This window comes from Calypte anna, chromosome 1, assembly GCF_003957555.1.
Source record: "Calypte anna isolate BGI_N300 chromosome 1, bCalAnn1_v1.p, whole genome shotgun sequence".
NCBI lineage: Eukaryota > Metazoa > Chordata > Aves > Apodiformes > Trochilidae > Calypte > Calypte anna.
The window spans coordinates 73,280,298-73,305,572 of record NC_044244.1 but is presented as its reverse complement, the minus strand read 5'-3'; the positions used below and the strand labels follow the sequence as shown (position 1 = coordinate 73,305,572).

Genomic DNA, 25,275 nt, shown 5'->3' with positions numbered 1-25,275 from the left:
CATATGACCAATGAAATCAAAGGACCAACACCATTGCACTGTTAGTGATAAGCAGGACTAGAAAAACTTAGTGAAAATTAATTTGACCCCTCTTTCTTTGAGAGCTCTAGAGCTAATCTTGAGTTTGAACACAAAAGTCTGCACACAATCTAGGCAGTTACTGCTACCAGGAGACATTCAGGCAGTAAAGCATGGAAAGTAAGCTTCAATCAGCCATATATGCAGGAAGCTTATGCAGAGAGCAGCCAGGCAGAAAGGGACCTGGGAGTCTGGATTGACAGGAAGCTGAACATGAGCCAGCAGTGTGCCCAGGTGGCCAAGAAGGCCAATGGCATCCTGGCCTGGATCAGGAACAGCGTGGCCAGCAGGTCCAGGGAAGTGATTCTGCCCCTGTGCTTAGTGCTGGTGAGGCCACAGCTTGAGTCCTGTGTCCAGTTCTGGGCCCCTCAGTTCAGGAAGGATATCGAGGTCCTGGAGCAGGTCCAAAGGAGGGCAACCAGGCTGTGAAGGGATCCAGCACAAGTCCTATGAGGAGAAGCTGAGGGAGCTGGGGCTGTTCAGCCTGGAGAAGAGGCGGCTCAGGGGAGACCTCATCACTCTCTACAACTCCCTGAAAGGAGGGGGTAGCCAGGGGGGGGTTGGTCTCTTTTCCCAGACAACTTTCAACAAGACAAGAGGGCACGGTCTCAAGTTGTAGCCAGGGGAAGTTTAGGTTGGATATTCGAAAGAATTTCTTTACGGAGAGGGTGATCAGACATTGGAATGGGCTGCCCAGGGAAGTAGTGGATTCTCCATCCCTGGAGATATTTAAAAAGAGACTGGATGTGGCACTCAGTGCCATGGTCTGGTAACTGCAGCGATAGTGGATCAAGGGTTGGACTTGATGATCTCTGAGGTCCCTTCCAACCCAGCCAATTCTATGATTCTATGCTGTTCTAGTAGAAATGAGAACCAATTCCATTAGTAGATTTCACTTTCAAGAAAATTAGGACATACTGATCTGTAACAGTTGGTACAAAGAAGGTGAAAAAGCACAGAGCAGGTCCAGCTATTCTGTAGAAACACTGACTAGCTCTTGCTGAAATAATTATGCCTAAAATACAGTAAAACACATCTGATGAAGGAGAAAATATAGGAATCAGTAACTTTCACTGATCTACTTTATTCCACATACAGTTTTAGGCAAAGCATAATTTCCTCAGGCAATATTATACAAGTAAAAAACTTAAAAATTTAGCTAGAGATTAGGAATGTCTATTTGGATAGCCAATTCTATTCAATTCTGTTTGGATAGTCTATTTGAGCCAATTCTTTTCTTTGATGCTGAAGATGACCACAGTCTCCTAAGTAAGCTATTTAGCCACTAGAACAAGTCTTGCAATGAACAAAGATATCCAAATACAACTTAAAATGAATAGAAACTTGCAAATGCTGCTTTATTTAATTCTTACAATTAGGAGGCACTTTTACATATGAAAATAAAAAAAACCTGCAAGGTTTCATTATAACTACCAAACACTAAAAATTATTCCATGGAACCACAAAAGCAATGATGTTTGTGCAGGGAAAATCAAACAAAACAAAAATCATTTAATTTCATCTATACACTATTTACTGCATTTAAACAAACAAAAAAAACCCTAAAACCAACCAAACCTTTTCTCCTGTTTGCACAGGCTGACATAAGTTTTTATTTTATTGCTGATACTTCAGTGTTCCTCATCTAATAATTTCTGCATTTGTTTTAAAAGGCAAAGAGGATGACTCAAGGGCTTGCCAGAATTCAGTGGGTGACTCTGAGATACTTAAAATGAAATAATCACATGTGTATTTGATGTCAGAAGTCCCAATTTGTCTCCGTCTTGCATGGAAAACCTGCTTGTTTTAGTCATTATTCTTCAACTTAAACCTAAATGAAGAATGTTTTGGGGGGGATGGGAATAAAGTGGGAAAGGATGCTCCCCTCCATGGAATATGTAAAAATCAAAGCATTTTTACATGCTATTCTAGAAAAGTGCACTAGGCAATCAGGCCCTGGGTGTCAGCCATGCAGTATGGCTTCTAATAAGCAGCTATGGATGAACCAAGCGTTGGGCAGATTGAGAGGCTGTACTGAGGCTGGCTGGTGCAAAAGTCAGAGCAAATCCATCGCACAAATGGAAAGTGAAATTCACAATAACCTCAGACAAAGTAATAATGTTGAAAGATGGGCTCAGATTCTGCAACACTGATATACTGAAGTTAGTACTCAACAATGAAACCTCGCTAATGTCACTGGGAATGTCTCTGGAGAAAGGCAATCTTCAAAATCAGAATTGTCACAATCCATCGTTTAGTACATATATTTCCACTTCAATGTCTCAAGTGAAGAAAGCAAAACTTGGGTCAAGAAGTCTTGCAAATAAATGTCTCTCTGATTGATGGATGAGAGCATAGATTCCTTGCTTACAGCAATTCTCTGGCTATTGATTTGGTTTGGGGTTAAGAGAACCACTAGGTGAGCTGCACAGAGAGGCTTCTGGTTGTGTGAAAAGGGGACTGGAAATAGAAAGAACACTCCAGTGATGTTAAAGAAATATTAGAAATGCTTGAAATGAGTACACCTGAGGAAAACAATATTTTTCTAATTACCTGATCCATTAAAGTTGGCTGAGCAGAATATGGCTTTACATTCTGATGTAACTAGCAAAATTTAGGCTTTCAAGTACATCAGAAACACAGCTACAACAGGGCTCATAACTATATCTCTGTAGGGGCTCTGTGAATGCAAGGTAGACCTAAATAAAGGGAATAGGATGGACCATTAGAGAGTGCTCTTATTGAGGAGTGCTAGATTTGTCACAAATGGAAGAAATGTTTGCCACAATTTCTCAGCTTTGCTTAGCAAATTCTAGTTTGACATCCTGTTATGAAGACCAGAGTTCCTTCCTTCATGTCATCTCTTGTGTTTTCCAAAAGTGCCTGGGGTATATTTTTACCTCTTCTGAAAGCAAATTACTTGACCTGATCCACAACACTGTTAAAAATCTGAAGCTGGGTTCCTAAGCTAGAAGAATGAAAGCTGGTAGAAGCAGCATAACAAGAGCATTTTCAAAAGCTGAGCTACATATGAAAACATTCCCATTTTGAAGTTGCTTTCCCAATATTGATACAACTTGTAAACATATTCACAGAGAGCTTGGGCTCTGGATTCAGGAATATTTTTTTCCTTTACTAAAAGCACTTATTACAAAACCAATAGAGATTTCATGTGTTATGCTTGGAAAAGCTTAATGAGAATGGTTTTGTTTCAAATACATTACCAAAATTGGCAACTTAAAACTTTATGCTGATATATGAAAAGTAAGTAACATGGGTTCTAAACAGAACTTCCCAAAACAAAACTTCTCCAAACTAAATATAAATGGGCATAGTATAAGCATGGAATATAAATTAGAAATCTAACTGCAAGATTTATCACTGATATGAATACAAAAAATATTTTATAGAATTTTGATCTCGATTGTCTCTTTATAGATGAAAAGTAAGGGGAAGCTTTTCCCACGTTCTATATAAAAGGAAGAAAACCACTCTGTTGATTATTTTCCTGGCACATTTTGAATAAAATAATACAGACTTCATTATGGCGTGTGACTAAGTACACAGATTGTATCTGAAAGAAAAAGGTTAAATTAAGAATCGAACGGTTACTGCATAATCAGTGGGCACGAATGAGATCTAATGTCATTGTGTTTAGAAACAGCTTCATCCAGATCCAGCTGTCTGTCGTTGACCTTCACCTCCATGCAGCCATTATAAAAAGCAGTTACTAGCGTAGCACCCAGAGGAACATCTGCACAGAAAAACATGCAATTCAGTTTATTAGGCCAAGTCATGAAAATCCTTGGGTATTTTTCAGATTAGCCAAAAACATGGGGAACGCTCTATTCCCCAGCCATTAGTCATCCATGGGAGAAAAGAGCAAACTGGCAGAAATACTTAAATTGTTCTCACTTTTCTTTAGGATTGAAATTAAGTCAGGAAAGCTGAGAAAGGTCAGTAAAATTTGAAATACGTATTAGAAGTCTTCTCCCATCCAAAAACCTAGCTGTGTGAATATTTTTCATAGTAGGCTTTTCTGTATTAACAACAGTAAACCAATAGTTTGTTTCCTGGAGCCCACTGTTCTTGTTCTGACTTAAAAACAGATGTTTACAGATTTAGAGGTCACAGAAAGAGCCATCTTCCTTTTGCCAGAAAGGTACTCTGGATAAAAATTTGCAAGTTCTCAGATAGGGGACCCCTGGGAACTCTACACATTTTACTGCTTCCTTATGGCTTCTTCCAAGTGAATTTTTTTGTGAAAGACTTACTTTATCTGTTGCTCATTTAGATATTTTTTTGTGTTACAGCAATGTCAGATAATAAATACTGTTTCCAGGAAACAGTATGTTAAGCACAATATCAAGCAGGCAAATTCTGAGGTTTTCAGGTACAGCTAGATAGGTAGACATACAGTGACCCAAGTACCTTCAGCAACTAGGAGGTTGCCAAGAGGCTGATCTTAAGATGTTTATCATCCTGTCCCTCCTAGAAGATAGACTTGATGGTCAAGGGAACAAGAAATGTTGCTTCCTTGTAATTTTATTTTCCTGTAAGCTGAGGCAGTATACAAACAGTCCTGTAGAATTGTGCTCTTCTGTTCTTTTTGCTCCAGTGACAACACTCCTTTTATAGAATTGTCCAAGTCTCATTTAGCCTGCACTGGTTGTGTTGAATCAATTAACAAAGCAGCATTCTCCCAATACTGTTATTGGTTTGAGGACTTCTGGTCTTCATGAAATGGAGTATTTTTGTTAGATGCCTTCAATCACAGAGCTCTCTACACTGTAGCTCAGTGTGAGCATCCTTACCTACTACTTTTATATAGATCACTAATCACAGAGGTTTTTTAGGCATAAGTGAGAATGAATGTGTGAACCAGTGTAGTCATACTTGCTTTACTTGGGACCTGAAGTACTTTTTCTGCATTACTTTTTCTCTGGTAACAGAGGATGTTGTGAAAGAGGCTCCTTTGATAAACATGGGGAGCATGGTTGTTGCTTTTTTGTGACCTCTAAACAGAAATTGTTTACACATACCAAGTTTTTTCGTTGATTTGAAAGGTGAAGATACCTTTTAAAACTGATAGATTACTTTCAAGGAGCAGCAAGTAACTAACATTTGCTTCTTATCTATTTGAGGAGCATAACTGAACCCAGGGTTCAGTTACTCCAGTTCAATAATGCCAATTATTCTGTGGCTGGAAACAGAAAGAATCCTTTAAATATCACAGAGATTAAAAGGTCTAAGAAACGACCAGAATCTTATTAAAGTTACTATAGCTCAGTTAACCTCCTGACTCACCTCTCCTAAGTAATGCTGACTTCATCTCTTATTTTAGAAGGCAGCTGGTATTACAAAAATACTGATGCTTATCTATTGTGGTATGTGAATGTACTGCAAAATTAGTGCATTTTTCTCATTCTAAACATTCCATTTGAGTTGAACTCACCTGGCTACCTGGTTTCCAAGAGATTGCATATCCATTCAAAAATAAAATTATGAGGAGTAGTTGTTGAATTTGTTATTTAAATCTTGTTATGTCCTTGATTAGGAAGTCTATGAAGACTCGTAGATAACAAGTAAATACCAATATATGAGCAATCATCATTTCAGACAGAGGCTCTGGTACCTGCTCTGCTGCCCTAAACACTTTGCTTCTGATGAGCAAGTCTAGAGGATGGAACCATAACCCTACCTTCCCTCTGTACGCTACTTTGGAGGAAATACCTAAAGAGACCATCTCCAAAGGATACACAGTTCCTCCCCTCTTTATGCTCCTGTGCACCATTATCTCCTGCAGAAGGAATACACTGCATATGAAGACCAGCTATAGCTGGGGCAGTGCTGTAACACTACAGCCTGCATGTAAAATGAATTTCAATTCAAGATTGTATTGGTCAAACTTCTAGGATTTCCTCAGGAATTGTGATCTACTCTTCCTAAAATACCTCTAGTAGAGGATGGAGAAAAACCCTGCCCAGTAGTCATGTTGTTCCCCTGACAATTTTCAGGTTTGAGGATCTTGGGCTTTCAAAAATCTTCATTTACAGCAATGCTATTTTTCTTTATGATCCACCCTGAAGTCAAACTACTTTATAGATAACCATGTATATACTTCCCATACAAAATAATGCTTGTACAAGTGTTTAGTCTGGGGATACACTTGTGGGTTGTCTAAAACAAAATATTTGCTCTTTCAACACATTTTCTTACCCTTAAAGTTTGCCAGTCATCTATTGCCCAGAGTTTAATTGTTGAAACCGTATTCCTGACAACTTCTGCACTTTGGACAATTTACTTACAAATGCCTGGTTTCCCTACATGCTTAATGAAGTTGCTAAACTGTGCCAGTAGACAGCATTTCAGACATACTCAATGCTCACTCTTCCCCAACTCAAAAAGGAAAACATTTTCCAAATTCAACCCCCTAGAGAAACTCATGCCTTTTCATGGGCCTAATAATGCTGCTGTTAAAAAGCAGGCACTCTCAAAAGCTGAACTGACTGGAAAAACAAGAAGCACTTTGGGAAAAAAGCCTGTTTCTTTTTGTGCAGTTGAAGGTTTTTCCTAGCTTGGATATAAGGTTCAATATAATCAAGTTTGTAAATATCAAGTTAAGAAAAAGAAATGTAATTCACCTGGCAGGCCACCCAAGTAGGTAACAACACTTGTCATCATTGCTTGATGGAGGACAGACAATTGCTCCGAAGTGCTTCTGTCTGTGTGTGAATCAACAGACAGTTCAAGTTGCTCTTTGGTTACTAAAAGTCCAACCACCACTCTTTTGGGTGTACATAACTTCTTTGATTCCAGATGTGCAACAGTGATGTTTCCAATAGTCACAATGATTTTCTAAATTAAAGAGGTCACATATAACACAAAATTATACTTAGTTCTGATTCATTTTATATTTGTAAGTAGAAAAAAAGGAAATGCTAAAGCCACATTTTAAAAACTGGTACTTTAAGTTGGAAAAGTTACCAAAGCTGATGTATAAACATCATGCCACTCATTTATATTCTTAAATAATCTTAAATTTATAAGTGAGAATGTTTACTATAAAAAAAACCCAAAACACCTCTGCTTATGGTTCTTATGTGAGAGCCTGTTTCTCTTAAAGACAAAAAAGTACTGCTACAGCTTCAAATATAACCAGCCAAGTGCTCATTATCCATTTTTATTTCAGGCAAAAGCATGAATTAGCCATGGTGTATAATCATGCTTTTTAATAATAAAAAGATATGTTTATAAATTGAAACTATCATGATGCCTTTACTATAAAATCATCATTCTACTTCTGTCAAAATCCCCTTTCTGCTTTGTGCTTTTGGAAGGAAAGGTTAAATAAGACATGATGTAGTGGATGGTACTTGACAAAAGAGCACTGAGCATTCAGTCATTGCTGTAGCAGTCACTAATAGTAATATATTTTCTACATATTCCTCACTATATGATCTAAGTGCTTTACTAATATTAATTCAGCCTACCAGTTCCCCTGCAAGTTTTCAGTTTGATCTTTCACAAATGGACTAGTAAATTGAGACAAAACCAAGGTGTGACTTATATTCATATCAGCTGCTATGATAATTGTAAGATCACCTGTGAGTCAGAGGAGTTAGAGTCCACTATGGACAAAGCAAGAGGCACTGTTTCATTAGAAACCAAAGCAAACATAACACCAGTATCTGTGGATGGGCGAATAGTCATAGTCACATTAATTAGCCAGTCTTCAGTACTGTCAGGATTATCTGTTTTAAAAAGAAAAAATGAAATTATTAAATCCATCTATTAATGAAAAATTAATATGATGTTAAAAATTCATATTTTATCAGCTCTCATACACATTCCAAAGCAGTCCCACTATTAAAATGAGAATATGCAGGTGTATAAATATGCAGATGGTGCAAATATAATTTCTTATGATGCATTCATAGAGAAGCTAATATAAAAATTACTATTTAAAGAGATATTTGTTTATATTTTGTATCTTTTCTTGCAGTGTCTCTTCCCTGCCCCTTTGGTTTCTTGATTTCAAGTAGTTTCTTTGTGAAGCAGAAATCATAAAATATGAGGTGAGGTTATATTCCTACACAAAGCTAAGTAAGCTGGGAGACAGTGGGCTGTAACAGCTCCTAGAGCAGCAGCAGTAGGTGTAGTCAGACCCTTTGATTTGGGAACTGGGGAGGTGGTGAGAATGGAAAGGACAGGGTGAAGTCATGGCAGCAGCCCTGAACACAAAGGTCAAGAGGAGTCACGGCAGCATTGTGTCTGCAAATGAATGGGAAGAAAGTTGAGGAAACTTGAGTGGTGTAGGAAGCTCTGACATAAGCTGGAGAAAGTTAAGTGGGCTAGGGAATTTAAAGAACGGGTTTAGGAAAGAATAGTAAGTCCTGGGATGAGAAAAGGATTTTGGATCAGAGCAGGGTTCAAGGGTAGCATAGTACTGAGGATAGGGAAGAGAGTAATGACAACAGGATTTGGGACAGTGCTCAAGACATGTCTCATTCTGGGCTCTCAGTCATGCACAAGGAGATCCTGGATTGGGTATTTTGAAATTACGGCAGGAGGTCAGGCAAGAAAGCTTTGGATTCAGGAAGAAACAAGAGATGCACCTAAAACCTCTAGACAGAATACAGAACTGCACACACAAAGCTACAGGTGATCCTTTTCTCCATTTCTAATATTTTTCTGTCACTAAAATGATAACTTTTCCCAGTGAAGAACAGAGGAGAGAATTAGATCTTTTGGAAGTTAATGTGGTCAACAGTGCCTATCCTTTGCATGTTAAGAAACCTAAAACATTTGGTATTACATAAAGGATACCCAATAGGATCAGAATTCTCATTCAAGCAATTTTCTAACTGAAGTTACGAGAACAATTGCTGGATGCAGCGGTCTATGCATGTGTCTCTCTTTTAACAGTTCATTAGTTCCATCACTGGTACAGCAAAAATAGGAATAGACTGAAAAATACTCACTATAGTTTAGGTGAAACTTTGCCATTCCTGTGCCAGGGTAGAAGGATCCTCTCCCCACTGATACTAAGCAGTGTTTGCTTTGCTTTTCTTGAATAACTTCTTTTACACCTGAATGTCCCTGATTCATCAGGTTCCAAGCACGAATGCATCCATCTAGACGAGGGTTAATCTATAGAAAAATGACAGCATTAGGTGCTGCATCCAAAGTTGTTTCAAAAATATCAATAAAAAGGCATTATGTTGCCTATTGACTTACTTCTGGGTAGCTAATAGCCTTATCAATGCTACAGGTTACAGCACTGATGCTGGGAGAGAACAAATAGCATCCACTTAGTACTTCAGCCTTCAAAAGGTTTTTCTGATTTAGTAACATTTCCCATTTTGATGCTAGCAATCTGTACAAAAAAGATTGCTTCCATTTTTAAACCTCATGCTGCCCTTTTGTTCACATCACAAAAGCTCTTCTACAGCTGAAAGTGATCACTAGCACTGCTCCTGGTTCAAGGTTTCACCTCCTTGTACCGAACTACAAAGACATTCCTGGAATGACTTTCTATTGGGTAAGAGGATGTTGTTATATTGTTATATCACATTTTTTCCCCTTCACTTTTGAGCCAAAATTGACTTCTTTTGTGGGGTTTTTTGTTTGTTTGTTTGGGTTTGTTTGCTTTTAAAAGGCGCAGCCTCCATTATTTCACCATTATTTTTTGCCTCTCTGTATAGACTTCCCATCAGTTTGAAAGCTCCTGGACTGAGAAGCAGATAGTCAGAACAACTTGACTGTACCCATAGCCAGCATAAGACAGATATTGAGCATGGAAGACTGGAAAAATTGTGGGCCTTGTCTAGCCTGGACTATTATAAAATGTAGTAAAAATGAAAGCTCATTGTGTTGCCTGCACAGAGAGCTCCATACCTATTCAGAGTCTAGCAAAAGCCAGCACCAGAAATATGAATCACTCTGAAATGCTGTTGCAGCAGAAATGGTGGTAATTTAGGGAATCTTAAAAATATATTAGGAGGCAGACCACTGAATTCTGAAATATTAGACTGTAAGTGCTGTGTTTTTATAACTCAAACCTAACTGAAGACAGACTGAAAGGCTTCACACATCTATCTTCAAAACAGTGATTTAATAATGTGATTAGTAATATTGTTTAATACCATTCTGTTATTTTAGTTACCTGTTTAACAAGAGTGTTGCCCACTTTGCGAGGTAATCCTGCAATGTACACCTTAGTTTCCAAGAAACCTTGTGATTGTTTAAAAAGAGTTCCTGGGCTGTTAATACTCATCACAGCTTCCTTAGCTATTTTTACACTGATGCTGTGTTCTAGTTCTTCAACTGATATCTAGAATTAAATAAAAAACAATTACATTATATACACATACAAAGAAGTAGAATATTTTAAATACTAATTACATACCTGTGTGAAGCATTAGTGATGTTTCTCTAAATAACTTGTAAAACAGTTTTAATGCAGTCAATATTTACAGCATATTTAAACTGGAATGATGACAACTGTCCATATATATGGGCACCCAGAGAAGGATGATCTTCCATTCTATCCCTACCCTGTGCCTGGGAAAACCCATGCAAGCTGATTAATGTGCTTTAAGCATTAGAGTTTTCAAGAAGCCTATTTCTACAATTTCTCTATATCTAGTCCATGTTTGGCATACAGTTCTCCATGCTACAGAGGACTGAATCTTCAGGTGGGACACAGACAAAACAAGTTTGACAAATACTCCTGCTATTGCAAGGAATCAAAGTAGATTTTTAATCTCAAAGAAGTTGGACTGAATTGAAACAGAAGGGATGTGCAGAATCCTAACTTCTTCCACCCCACTTTAAAACCAGCCAAACAAACCCTAACTGATGTTTGTAATTTGGTGTAATTTATAGATGGTGTAAGTGAGCAAGGCCTTTTCTTAGGTATGCAATCTTTAAGAACAAGCTGGATTTCTGGTCTAGCAAATGTAAAACTTGTTCTGTAGATAAAGTATCTAGTAACTATGCATTGACCATGCAACCACACTTTAAAATATCCTGATGTTCCTGTTTTCATGATTAAAAAGCATACTTTCTATGTTGCCAACTAGTGGTAATTACCCCTTTCTCGATTGTAAACAGGTGTCACAATTTCTCAAATGCAAGGCATTTTTGTGCATTTCTTGGTTGCTTTTTAAATCTGGGATTTGAGAGCATTATTCTAAGTCTTTTTAATATTCACTTAGTTTCTTCCTACTTTACTAATTAAGACAGAATGTTCCCATAGAGGGTTAAAGAAAGGAAAGGGGAGCGGAAAACCCAACTTACTATATGCCACAGCCCATCATTAATGGCTTTTCCTCCACTGGTGACTTTTGTTCCAAACTCGTTCTTGAATTGAATCTCAATCTTTCCATCACGAAGAGCAAGCAAGATCCATGCTGAATTGTCAAGGGATTCTGCATACAGTAGAACTCCCTCTGCATCGTATGTCCGGAAATCAAATTCTGCTGTAAATCTGGGTGGTGAAGAAGGAATCTTAATAAGACGACAGGAAATATGAAATACTGTATAGTCTAGGGTAACTCATGAACAGTGCAAAAAAACCAAAAGATCAGAGATACTAACCTTTTAGTAACTCAGTATCTGAGCAGCTGTGATTCGTGCACACAATTAGTCAAAAGCAGAATCTGATGTAAGGTTTGTTCATCTGAATCCAGTAAAAAGTTTTGAGATTAATGCCCTGATTTTAAAGAGTCTGCATTCAATTCTCAAGTATGCTATGAGTGCTACCTGTGAAGGACATCACATGCCCACGAGCAAGAAAATAGATGTAATATTCCTATTCATTTTGTGGGAATGTGATGCAGAAAAAATACACAATCTCTGATCTTCAGTACAATAGGTTTGCCAAATATTGTCCTACAACAACGATCATCTAGCAACTTGCTTTTGTTACTGCTGCCTTTTATATGTCATTCTAACTTGTCTGGATTCTGGCAGTCGGTTGCATATGCATTTGTAGCAAAATTATGGTGTACAACATAGCATCTAGTAAGATATTATAGTGGAAGAGGGAGAGTGTAATCATAATGAAACCCTGTCCATGTCTCCTAAAACGTCTCACCTGGAGAAAATGAGACATTTGGAGGTTAGGATTTGCTGAAGACGACAGAAGAAACAATTGAGGAAGCTGTAATTAAGAACTAGGGTGGCTTTCACTCTGTTTTGTTCTTTGTCCACTAGATGTCATTGTCTCTCATACAGGCCCAGAAAAAAAATCACTGTATATAAAAGCAAACTCGTAAGATACCTTCAAACATTTATCATCTTAGAAAGGTCTTACAGGAGAGCGTTAATACCTCAACAATTTGGAATGGGGTCTGAGGAAAAAGCTTCAGGTCCTTCTGTAAGGTTCTGAGGCTCTGGGGATCACCAGCTCAACAGCTGCTGCTGCTGCTGCCCTCAAGTTTTTAAAACAGCATGTCAAGAAATGCTGTAATTTCAGCTGCCACAGTGAAAAAGTCCAAGAGTAAGGAAGGGCTTGCTACCATTAGCAATCTTTCTGACAACTCTAATGGGAATCTTACAGATGGCTCTCTTAGACATGGTGCTGTGTTGTTAATCAGTGCTGCTGGAACACCCTGTGAAAGGAAGCATGGGGGTGAGGCGGAAGAATTAGCCTGGGTTTGTTTCTCAGCACTTCATGTAGGAAATATTACAGCTTTTACCCAGAGCAGAGGTGAAGTAGAAGCAACATCCCAGTGAATTATTCCCACATACAACTGGAAAACACACAGTTACTATTTTCCTATAACATCTAAATTTTATGTTGAGAATTCTAAATGCCTTCCTTTATCTGTATCTGTATCCCCAGGCCCTGCTCTTTGCTTCAGGGGAAGAGTAAGCATTTATCATGAGGAAGTACAAATCTTTTTGGCTCTCTTGTCAATGAATGAATGGAACCCAATAGTTATTCAACTTACTGTCCTCAGTCCTCTTCCTTTTTTTGCCCATTCAAGTATGTATCTCTTTGAACTCTTTCACACAGTCCATACAGCTCTCCCTACAAGAGCACTGGTAACCAAGACACTAATGGCTGGAAGACTCCAACTCTCTTAGGTATGATCACATCTCAATGCCAACAATGTATATCTTGGCTTTGCTGTGCATCATTTCCTGGTTGGGACATAGCTTCTACCTCTTCCTCCTTGCCCCTAAGATATCCAAACAAACTTGCTCACCTTTTAGTTTTGCCATATAAGAGAACTGCTGTCTATACTGATGAGGTTGCTCAAGGACATGGTACCATCAATAAGAGATACTGTAAACTGATGCCAGAAACATTACTCTTGTGTGTCCATTATCAAATGACTCCAGCTTCCTCTGATTACTAGTATATTAGGAACCTGAATTACTGATCTTAACCAGTGGGAAGACAGTGGATGTAATTTATGCATGCAAAGCACTCTTACTAAACCCTCAGTAAATTAATGGAAACAAATGTCCATAATTTCAATGCATACTTTTATCAACAGCAAATGCTTACCTTGTGACATTTGGCAATTTAAACTTTAAGTACAGAACGGGAATTCCTATAAATTGCTCTGCCAGGTAAAGCAGTTCATAATTCTTTTCAAGGTTCAGCGGGACACAGGCAGTTACAGACTGAAAATGGTGGAGAATAAAAAAAAAAAACCTCTTAATGCATTGTGATAGTTGTTCTGGTAACTTGTAATGAATATTTAAACAGCTAGTATTTGAATTAAGAATTCAAATCTTCCATCAGGCACTTTCCTTTCACCAGGGACCTGTGGCCCACACCTACTAGGGTCCTACCAGGTTCCATTATTAAAGTTGTCTGGAATGTAAATCTCATAAGGTATTAGAAGGCAATGGGGTGAGAGCTGTGGATTCAGAAGATTTTATTTGAAAATAAATAAGTAAAGCACCTTTTATTTTCTTTATCAATATTTATGTACAAAAAATTATAGCTGACTAATCTCTACCACTATTTAGAATAATTTACCTGGATTAAAAAATAACAATTTACAAGTAGATTAAGTAACAGATTTAATAGAAAATGTTTCTATATAGTTGTTCCTTGATAGTAATTGTCATATTTGAGCTTTGAAAAAAGAATGTTAATTAAATCAACACCACAATTCCTGCAGAAATAGCACTGAATTAATATTTATGAGAACTCTTAGTCAGGATATGAAGATCTCAAGGCTACATCCTCAGGAAAACTGTAAAAGAAGTTCAAATTGTTTGAGTATTAGTAGCAACCAAAAGGCCTATAACACTATGTAGAACTGTGATAAATCCTAATGCTCTAGCCAAAGTCATTGAGAGTAATCATAATCAGCCAACTGCACTTGAAATGAGAGAAAATGGTGCTTATTATTATTATTATTCATCTTATTATTATTCACCTACCTGAAATTTTAAACAAAGATGCTTATATCCAGGAATAATATGTATTTCATGTGCAGTGCAAGCTTAAACTAGCAAGACATTCAGTAAAACATCAAGTATGCATTCTAAGGCATTGTTTACTTCTTTATCTTCTGAAAATGTGATGTTATTAATTAATATCTACAGTTCTGCTTTAAAGGTAAAGAACTCAGATTTCCTCTAGGTACAGAGAATTAGGCTCTGCATGTGGAGAGAGATGGGACGACTTCTGGAGTATGGTTTAGAGCATTTGTCATACCAACTAGTAGGAGCCTAAAAGTCTCATTCATCTAAAGTTATCCCTCAAAATATCTTAATTATCTTCTATATGATGGCACCATCCTATATGCCATCTATATGCCATCTATATGATGGCATGTAGGAAGTCATACAGAAGAGAATGATAAATAGGTGTGAAGGGGTTTTCTGCCCTCAGGACATGCTGTGCTTTGGTAGAAGTTAACAATGCAGTTCCCAAACTCTGGCTTTTGAATTCTCAATGCGTATGTTTCATTAAATGTATAGGTGTTCATCCTGAATTTTATGGCTGCTTTATTTTGCTAGTGTCACTAGTCTTTGGATTGCATATAATTTTTCAGCCAATTAATATTTTTTCCAATTAAAAGGCCTGAAACTAATTTCCAGTTTAGACAGTTAATCAGTTTGATCAACAGTACTGAAAATAACATGTAATAAGGCAAGAAGATGCTCTTCCTATTTCTTGAAAAAGGAAAATAAAATATAATGACTGCAAGTGTTGTTCAGATATTAAACTTCAGAAAGTACAAACAAGACCTAATACATGCTCAAACTTGTCAAATCTTGTTCTTACAGTCTAAGCCCAATTTCCTTACACTGTTATAGCTGTTTGTTGTTGGCAGCTATGTGAGCTCACTTAGCTTAACAAGCCCCAGCCTGCCCAAACCCTTCAAGTATACAAAGAACCTCTCACAGTAAAAGCCTTGAACTGGGATTCTCCAGAGGTTCAAACTTTCTGCTATTAAGTGTAACCTTTCAAACCAAGTAACAACAGCCAAACGTAGCTGCCAGATGTTCTTCAATTGGCAAATATTACTGTTTTTTTCTCAAGCTATGGCAGATGAGAACTGTGCAAAACAATCCAGCTTTTTCAACCTGAACAGGCAAAGCATAGAGGAATTCTGAAAAAGGGAGTGAAAACTTTTACTCAGTCTATGGAAAACCTGAGAATATATGGACAAATGGAGTATTCTGGCTCTGAGTAAATTGAACAGGAATTATTTGTTTGAGAGGATGAAGCTGGGGCTTATTTTGGAAGCAGCAGAGAACAAACATGACAGGGTAAGGCAAGCTTCTCTTGACAGGACTCCTGGAAGTAAGCATGCATGAACTAAATGGCATACAAATCCTTAGTGGGTCTGCTTTGTGAGCCAAACCACAACAGAATCCCCAGGACTTTCTCAGCAATTTTGAATCCGTTCTCTAATAGCTTTCTGTTTTCCTTAATCTAACTTGTCTTGTCATCAAGAGATACCCAACTTTGATTTTCTGTATGGAATTTTACAAAGTACACTCTTACCTCACAATTCTTCATGTCCTTAGAGAGCTTGAACCCTTTCTTGCCATCACAATAGCAGCTGTAACTTCCCGGAGAGTTTACACAGAGTTGAGCGCAAACGTTTTCAGCACATTCATCAATATCTAGGAGAAATGGAAGAATATAGAAAGATTTTTATTTAGATTATTCATGGTGCAGAGTAAAAACTAACACAATAAATTGAATAATGGACAAGATGAGTGGTCAGGCATAACATGAATCCAACAGGCGACTGATGCTAAGCTAAACTAATGCTACTGCATGCCCCCCATGTAAAATTTACAAACCAGAATTGCCTCCTAGGTACGTAAGACCTGGTAATGTGAACAGAGGCATTGTGTGCAGAGCTGACAAGAATTTGGTCTTTTTGCATACCGATAAGAAGCTGAGCTCTAAGGTGGTTGAATTAGTGAAAGGGATCTCGATAAATCACAAATATTTCTGACAGAAATGCCATTCTAGCTCAGAAGTGAGTAGAAGGAATTTTTCAGCAGCTTTAGTAGAAGGAATTTTACAGCACTGGATATTTTTCAAGTTGATGTGACATTTTGCAGATGCTTTCTTTGTTGCATCCTCATTACTTGACTTAATTTTAAATAATGAGCGTGTAAATTAAATTGTGACTGTGTCTGAAATTACAGTTCCATCAGAGGTGAATGTTTGCTAGTGTTTTAGTGTTTGTAAAGTTCTACCTTTGCTTAGAGTTTAGAAAGCTGTCCTAGTAAGAAGTGTTACACTATATTTATGTACTCATGTGCAGACTCCTGCAACTGTAAATTACCAGCCTTCTAGTCATTGTTTAATTCTTATTTTCATTCATTTTGGCCTTTGTCACCTGCAGTACTCATTGACGGGAGCAAGATACAAGGGTGGGTTGCAATATCTAAGATTTTATTTCGGACTTATATTCAAACTTCTTTGCATTTTTTTCTGATGCAGATTTGCAAATGACTGACCCCTTCATTTTCCCTAGCTATAGCTAGACTACCTCTTAATCTTTCATTTGGCATGTGTACTCCTTTGCATTTAGAAATCATTAAATTGTTGATGGTCTTGAAGAGGGTTACCCAACTCCATAGACTGCAAGCTCAGCTTGGTGAAAGGGGTTTTGCTGTGAAAATAATTTCCTAACAATTTCTGGTGACTGTCTCTTTAAAACTACAAGGTGATGTTACAATGTGAAGCTGCTTTTGTGGCTGCTGGTTTTGCATCCTAGAAAAGAGGCAAATGAGGCAATGACAAAATTCAAAATGTAGCCCAGCCATAATATGCAGTGGGTGAGGAGAACACTTTTTGTGTCCTATACTATCCTGCCTGGTTTGGGGAAAAATGAGGTGTTTGAAACTGCCAAGGTGGCAAAAAGAAGATAATCTGATTCCATATCTAAAATTGTATGGCTTCTATGAAATGAAGACTGTACAGGTATCTTCCTCTGATAGTTATTTGTCCCCACTTTGGAGAGACACTAGCAATATTCTCCTAGGAATGGGTGAGGAAAAAACCCAAACCCTCCTCTATTTCACTCAGACTTTATTTATCATCACAGAGAGTTGTGCATAAATGGATACCTACTTGATTTTTCTAATAAACATAACTGAATTTGGCCACCTACATGCAGTATGACAATGAAAAGCTAATGTCATTTTGTATTTCTGTAAGGCTACATTCCTGTCAGTTTGTACAATCCTGTCCTTAGACAGGATTTGGTGACTCATTTAATGTGGTTACAACAAGGTCTGAAAGCTTAGCAGCATAATCCTCCTTCTAGGAGGTAATACTTTGCTCATTTTAATGTCCTCATCTTGCAGCCTTCTGGAATCCATGTTTCAGAAGAAAAACAATACTTAAATTCAATTGGATGCAACCCATGTATCTGCAGAAAATACTAGGGCAGAAGAATCAAATTAATTACTGTGAAGTTTTTCTCATTTCAGTGCACACAGGGACACAAATTTGTTGGTAACACTTTAATCCCATAGTAACTGGACAAAGAGCAGACATCTGAATATGTAATCATTACCAATGTGTAAAGCTTTGTCACAAGAAAGCTACATAAAAAGACAAGAAGCAAATGATTCACATCCTGTAAGAAGCTACTTCTATGTCCTTTTAAGCAATAACATAAAAACAGCATTTTAAATTAAAATCTAGCATTGACTTTTTTTTTCTCAGACTGTCAATGTAAAAAATTCCTCTTCATAGTGGAACTCCAAGAGGTTACACATCTCTTCTAAAATTTAAATTTCATTTCTGTTATGTGTACTGGACAGAAACTTTAAGAAGTGGAGAGAAATAAAACACCTTCTAGAGCAATTATGCAAATATTTTCAACACTTAATGTTATTTCCTGATGGTCTGTGTATGAATGATTTCTTGCTGCTTTACTCCTAGCAATCAGTACTTTTCCATTTTCCTATAACTGCTACAGAACTTTGTTGTGAAAAATTTTCTTTCAGATATTCATGTCAAAAAGAATATTCCTGAGAAAAGATGATTTTACTGCATGTCCTTTTCTCATGGCTCCTTTTCTGTATATTTAAGAACATTTTTATTTTGAATGTGGGGCATTTATACAAAATCTTTTATACAACTGTCACGCTGTCATTTCCAGGCTAGAGTGGAGGTCAATTCACTCTAACACTGTTATTTTCTAGCATAACCAGATACCCCAAGGAAGGATTAGACACTTGAGTTTTCCTTATTTTAAATGGAATTCAGTTACCCCCGTGCAATACTTTTTCCAGCATCTGAGATCTAAGGATGTATGAAGGACACAGACTAAGCCCTGGCCCTGAGGGCTAAATAAGCTCCTATATTAAACAGCTTATCAGATGGACTGTGACAAACTTTTAGGTTTTTGAACCAACTTGATTAAGCAGGTTTTAATTTCTGGCTATTATCTCTTCAAAATCTTCTGAAATGTCTTGCCTAGTTTAGTTTAGAATTGCCAATTTTTTCTATAACTTTTCTTGAGTTAGGGTTATATATTGAACTGACTGACATCAAATATGTCCATTAAACCTGTTATGATGCTTGAAAACAAGGTACAAAACACACTAGTAATGTCCAGATCCTCAATATATTGCTCAAAGTTATGTGAAACATGCTAGCTGGTTTGAGAACTTGGACAGAAAGTCCTCTCTACTGTGGGAAAGGAGAGCTCCCATGAACTGAGAAAGTTATCTGGCATACAGCAGGATATGGGAGCATACCACAGAACCCACCAATGTCTGGGAGTAAGTCACTGGAACTGTATACACTATATGTAACACAGCCTGGCTGAACCTCTGAAAGAAAAATTGAGTCATACTGTAATAAACACTATGGAGATTAATAAATACACGATTATCTGAGATGCTAGAGTTTGATATAGAAGTGGATTAAAAAAAAAAGAAAACACACACAATAAAATAAACCAATAAACCAAAAAAAAAATACCTCAAAATCACAACAAAACACAGGGAAGAAAAAAGAGAGAAAAAATGGGGCAGGGAGAGGGGAGGGGTGGGTAAGACCTACCTTCACATTTCTTAGCAGTTGAATTATACGTGTAGCCTTCTGGACATTCACATTTGTATTTCCCCAAAGTGTTTTTACAGGTAGCTGTCCCACAGATGTTTGGATATAACAGGCATTCATTTATATCTGGAAATACAAAAAAAGTTATTAAAATAAGTCACTCTCTAGCATACCATTATTTCCTAACCCTACCCAAAACTGTGCAAACTGACTGAGGCTGGTTCTTTCTTGCTATGTCTCCCATGCTTTCATAGCAGACAGCTGTAAAGATTTCCTTATGTCTCTAAAAGGCACTTCTACATGCCCTCAGTGAAAAAGCAGTTCTCTGCCTGCCTACCTTTCTCATTCTCTCATATTCTATGGATAAGGGCAAAAGGGATGCATGTTGAAGAAGGCAGAAAGAGAAAACAGTCTGAAGATTTCCTATAAGCTAAATCAGATTGCATTATGAAATCCTATCTTAGAAAAAGGCATCCAGAAAACAACAGAGAATCATATCAGAGTATCTTATATGCTACGATCAATTCACATCAAAATAATCTTTTAATTTGCTATGCTGACAGGTGTTCAAGTCCCTCACTGTCTCTTCATACCTCAAACCATCTTAGTGTCTATCTTTGGCGCTGTTTCCAATTTTTCAATGTCATTTTTACAATGAAGATTTGACACTGAAGGCAATATATTGTACAAAGACAGAAGAATATGAAATCTCTGACAGTTCCTATTTGCATGTGTGGGGATCATTCTTGTTTTCTCTATAATTTTATAGTAGTTGTGGAAATGGTACTGCACAGGCAGAACAGATTCTGACACTGGCTTGCAAGGACTCCCAAAACATTTTTTAAGTCGAAGGAATTTGGCCTACTTTTCTCCAACTACTGTATGTACTTTGAAGTCTGAGGTGTATAATCTTGTAGTTGGTTGTAATGAAACAGTTAAATCCAATTTATCAAATGACTAAAGTAGTAGTCTAGGTACTAAGGTATATTAATGTATCTTTATCCTTGATTATTTTTTTTTACCAGCTTTTCCAGTATCATTCTAAGAATTACAGAGATTCTAAGCAATTTTTCTTCTTGCCCCTTCTGACAAAAGTGTGATATTCTGTTCTTCTGGAGGATCTTTGGAAATTATTCATTTGCAAAAAAGAACAGACCTAAGGAAGTGACAGCAGGAGATGGCCCTCAAGTCTGGCCTCTCACAGAATTTGACATTATCCAAAACTGCTGGCATAGCTCAGCAGGAAAATGTATGACCTAAAAATGGAATGAGGTTGGGTTTTTTTTGTAACTAAAGAAAAAGAATTGCTAATTATGTTAGTACAGAGTCTTCATCTGGGACACAATGAAGCACATAGGTCATGGCCAATAACAAAAGACACAAGCATGTAAAGAAAAAAAATTATGCTGGGGGAGTAAAAGACAAATCTTTCTCTCTATTAAGAGCAATTTCAGATTCATTACTGGTTTCTTCTCCAATGAACTTCAAGCTCCCCATAGAGCAGCATCACTAATTATGAGTGATTCACCCTAAACTAAGTGATTACCAGACAGGATCTCCTTGGCAACAAAGTTAGCTGGTTGCACCACTCTATATTCATGTTTCATTGTGCTTAAAGGGTATGTGAAACTGTGACCAAAAGAAGCTTTACAGAGCTCTAATAAGGAAGCAGAATCTAAAGCATACGACCAAAAGAAGCTTTACAGAGCTCTAATAAGGAAGCAGAATCTAAAGCATACGACCAAAAGAAGCTTTACAGAGCTCTAATAAGGAAGCAGAATCTAAAGCATACTTTATTTTTCTTTTTTTCTTTTATGCTTTTCTTTTTTTTTTTTTTTCCTGAACTGCTTTCAACCCCACCTCAGTTCCTTGATTTGGTTCACTATGCAGTTGCACAAATGCATTCATGTGGAACGAGTGGCCAAGCTGAAGCAGGACTGCACCTTTCAGAGGTAATGCAAGGTTCTGCTTGCATTTGCAGCACTACTGGACTAAATTCTTTCCTCTCTACTCAACAGGCAATGTCCTGTACTGATGCCTGCCTTATGTCTTGCTTCCTACCTCCACAATCCCATTTATTTGAATGCATGAAGTAGCCATCTTCACATAAACAACGGTAGCTTCCAGGTAAATTGGAACAGCGTTGGCTACAACCTCCATTGGAGTCTTCACACTCATTTATATCTAAAACGAAAACAAAATATGGGTATAGTTAAAGGTCTGACACTATTCAATAACAGTAGAAATATAACTGTGTTCTTGAGAACTAACATCTTAATGAGATTAAAGACTATACCTTCTTCACATTTCTCTCCTTGCCATCCTGGTTTACAGACACATGTATATTTGGCTTGTCCATCTATGCAATCTCTATACCCATCTTTGTGGCATGGCAGAGGGCTACACTGGTTTGAAATTTCTGTGGGATGAAAACATTGGAAACAGTTGTTATTTGGGGTTAGTTTTCCTCAGGAATCATTTTAGTCTTTCCTATTCTCTTCCCAAATTTCAGCTCTCGTTAAATAGGAATGGGTTTGATGCATAACATTGAGTACCCAACCATCTTTCTAATTCTGTCAGCAAGAATTCACAAGTGACCGAGAAAAAGCTAAGCCACCAGTGGGGTTTTTTGGTTTTGGGTTTTGTTTTGGTTTTTTTTTCTGAGAAACAAAACAAATGACTCACTAAGGCAAGTTAATCTCAGAAAGAGGTGTCCAAACAAATCTGATAGAATTTTCATTATGAATTTCACTTCTTATAGAAAAGTGCTCTGTCCTGTCATATTACCACAAATTTCACTAGGAATATAAAAGTTCAAGATTAAAGAAATCAGCTTCGTTGTTCAAGGAGGGTCACATTTACAAATAAACTCATCCCTCAGGTTGGTGTGGCTGTTCAAGTTCTGTAAGCAGACTGGATACACCAGTGTCTAATACCTTTTGCAAATTTCTATTTCAATGGCAAACTTGGATTATGCAGAGCTACTGGAGATTCTTTATACATCCTGGCCAAAGCAAGGCTCAAAACATATAGATTGGGGCAAAGAAGATGGAATTCACTGTCTTTTTTTGTTTTAACCAAAATACATACCAACTTCTTTTAACTTTTCCCATTGTTTTCATAATTGTACATCTGCATATCACATGAGGCATCATTTTCTTTGTGTCTTCTGAATATGCTGATAGTTTCATGGATTATTTTTCTTCAGGTCTCCAAACATTACAAATATACTGTTTCTATTTTAAAGTTATGTTCTTGTAAATCTCTGGAATGTCATTCAGAGCAATGCTTTTTTTTTTTTTTCTTATAAAAAAAAAAAAAGTGGTGTCATAAAAGAAAAGGTGGCAGAATGAAAAGAATTAAAAGATTTTGTGATGTGCAGATTTAAAAAAGTGGAAAGAATGCCAATGTCCCAGAAGACCAAAACTTGCTACAATTATGTCCCTAAGGCCTCGATTTCTTAAATGTCTTTTTCTTCACCCAAAGGAACTAGAGAACTGAGTGCCTTAGAAAGTTTAGGTTTTTGTGACAAAGAAAGCACATTTGTCAATTCAATCTACTTCTACTTTAATTCTGCAAGTAAATTCAAAAGCCTAGAAACCATCCCAGCTTCAAAATTACAGAGCACCTATAGAATAGGCACTGTAATATTCATACTGTGTGTAATATTCATACTGCAGACCAAATTACTCCAGCTGCAGATGAAGACTGAGAGAAGAAATAGAGAAGAAACAAAAGGAATGGGTAAGTATGCATCCTTCAAAGCAACTTCCAAATGGAAGTTCTAGAACTCCTTCCATTTTTTAATCTTTTTTAATTCTTTACTGATTTTGTAGGTCACAAGTGTGTGAACTAAGTTTGTTATGAACCAAATACTTTGTAAATGATAGATGTGGAAGTTACCCTCAGAGTGTGCAGCTGGGAAACTAATTTGACTGCAAATGTTTCTGAGCAAAAGGTAGTGGTGGCTTGTAAAAGTCTGAACTGAGAGAAATTGAAACAAGAGTTCATGGAAGGAGGTGAATTAAGAATAGAAAGCATGAAACAAGAGTTTCATGAAGCATGAAACAAGAGTTGATGGAAGGAGGTGAATTAAGAATATAACGAGGAAAATTCAGGAAACCAATGAATGAAGGGAGAACTAGTGAAATATACTTGAGGAAGAAGATGAGACAGGATGGATAGGACTGGATGGACAAAGATGTTATGTCCACAGATGAATGATCAAAATGTCACTGAAGGAACAGTAATTTAGCAGCCATTTGTTCCACAAGTGCACATAGTGTTCCTCTTTTCCCAGTCCAGGGTGCCTTCTGACCTACAACCCAGAAATGCTTTCTTTGATAAATGTTTCTGACAATAGCAAAATGTCAGACAATATACTCAGCCTGCAACAGAAAGAGGTGGTGGCAAGAAATGTATCCTGTATCCTCTGTCACTCAGAAGCTCTGATATCCATGAAATGTGTCATTGTGAACTAGACATATTTAAATGCAGGAATTTTTAAGTGCTTATTTTCAAAATCAATTAAGTATGCAGATTTATGGAATACAGAAGTTTAGAAAGGTTTTCCTTCCTAGATGGGGATTAAAAAGTTGGTCTATTTACAGTTTTTAATCTTTTTTATCTAGAAATGTGTCTTAAATGTGCGTTTATTTCTGTTTTGAAATAAGTCATTTGGACAAATCAGAAAACAGTTCTATTTGCATTGTTACTTTTATACCTTGTCTTTTTTCAGCTTGAGATTCAAACTAATTATGGTATTATTATAAACACAGTATAGTTCTTACAATTATTTAATTCTTTCTAATTAGGAAAACTGGATTTTTATTTTTACTACCAAACAATTTGGATCAGTAAGTTCTGAAGGAAAAGGACTTTAAAATACAAACCTGTTAATATCAGTAACACAAAAACTGTCTCAACATAAAGAAATTTTAAAAAAATGTTATGTACCTCTAATGGGAATTTTAAATTCCAGTCTCTAAGCAGTAATTCCTTTCCAAAAGTGTCCATAAATGTCATTGAACATATAAGCTTCAGAAACACTTCAAAATTTTATTCACAGAGTCTCTTTACTTCTCATTTCTCCTAGTGATTGACTAGTATTAACAGTTTGATTAATTTGCTTTTATAATGCAAATACAAATGCAGAAGTACTATTACTGTTAAGTAAATTTTTCACTGGGTAACACAGAAACACATTGATGAAATTTTGCTAAATCTTTCCTCCCAGGACCTCTAATGAGAGTGAGAAAAAGTTATATGAATGGAAGTACATTTTAATTTGTGACAGCAGTCACACTGGTCAAGTGCTCTGGAAAATATCTTTATCTGTGACCATGTGCAGTATAATTATTAAGGATATTTTTTTTTTGCCTTCTGTTGTTTTCAGTGACTAGAACAGTGCCAAGATGGTTAAGAATAAGTATCCCTGTTTAAACCAACTGAAAGCTTCTCTGATGTAACCAGGCTGTAATGGTTTAAGAGTTTTAGAGTGATGTTTCAACCATGACAAGTAGGAAATATTGTAGGGATTGCTTCCTGTGCATTTACTGGAAAAAACACAATTCACACTGGACTTCCAAACATACAGGTGTAAGAAGGAAAATTTGTGAGATTTGTGATCTTCCTGTGTCTGGAGTCAGTGACTATGTCTTCCTGCTAAT

The 25,275-nt window shown here is 36.9% G+C and overlaps 1 protein-coding gene across 1 annotated transcript in view; it reads right to left on the bottom strand.

Moving 5' to 3' along the window:
- Positions 1–1,405: 1,405 nt before the first annotated feature.
- PROS1 (protein S) overlaps positions 1,406–25,275 on the bottom strand; it is a 30,266-nt gene continuing 6,396 nt past the window's right edge. The window contains exons 5-15 of the mRNA XM_030469653.1: positions 21,903–22,025; positions 21,668–21,790; positions 19,607–19,732; positions 16,070–16,191; positions 13,604–13,722; positions 11,383–11,572; positions 10,247–10,414; positions 9,063–9,231; positions 7,684–7,832; positions 6,723–6,936; positions 1,406–3,832 (exon numbers count right to left, since the gene is read on the bottom strand). Coding sequence (XP_030325513.1) covers positions 3,687–3,832; positions 6,723–6,936; positions 7,684–7,832; positions 9,063–9,231; positions 10,247–10,414; positions 11,383–11,572; positions 13,604–13,722; positions 16,070–16,191; positions 19,607–19,732; positions 21,668–21,790; positions 21,903–22,025 — 1,649 coding nt within the window. The 3' untranslated portion in view covers positions 1,406–3,686. The remainder of the gene's footprint in view (positions 3,833–6,722; positions 6,937–7,683; positions 7,833–9,062; positions 9,232–10,246; positions 10,415–11,382; positions 11,573–13,603; positions 13,723–16,069; positions 16,192–19,606; positions 19,733–21,667; positions 21,791–21,902; positions 22,026–25,275) is intronic.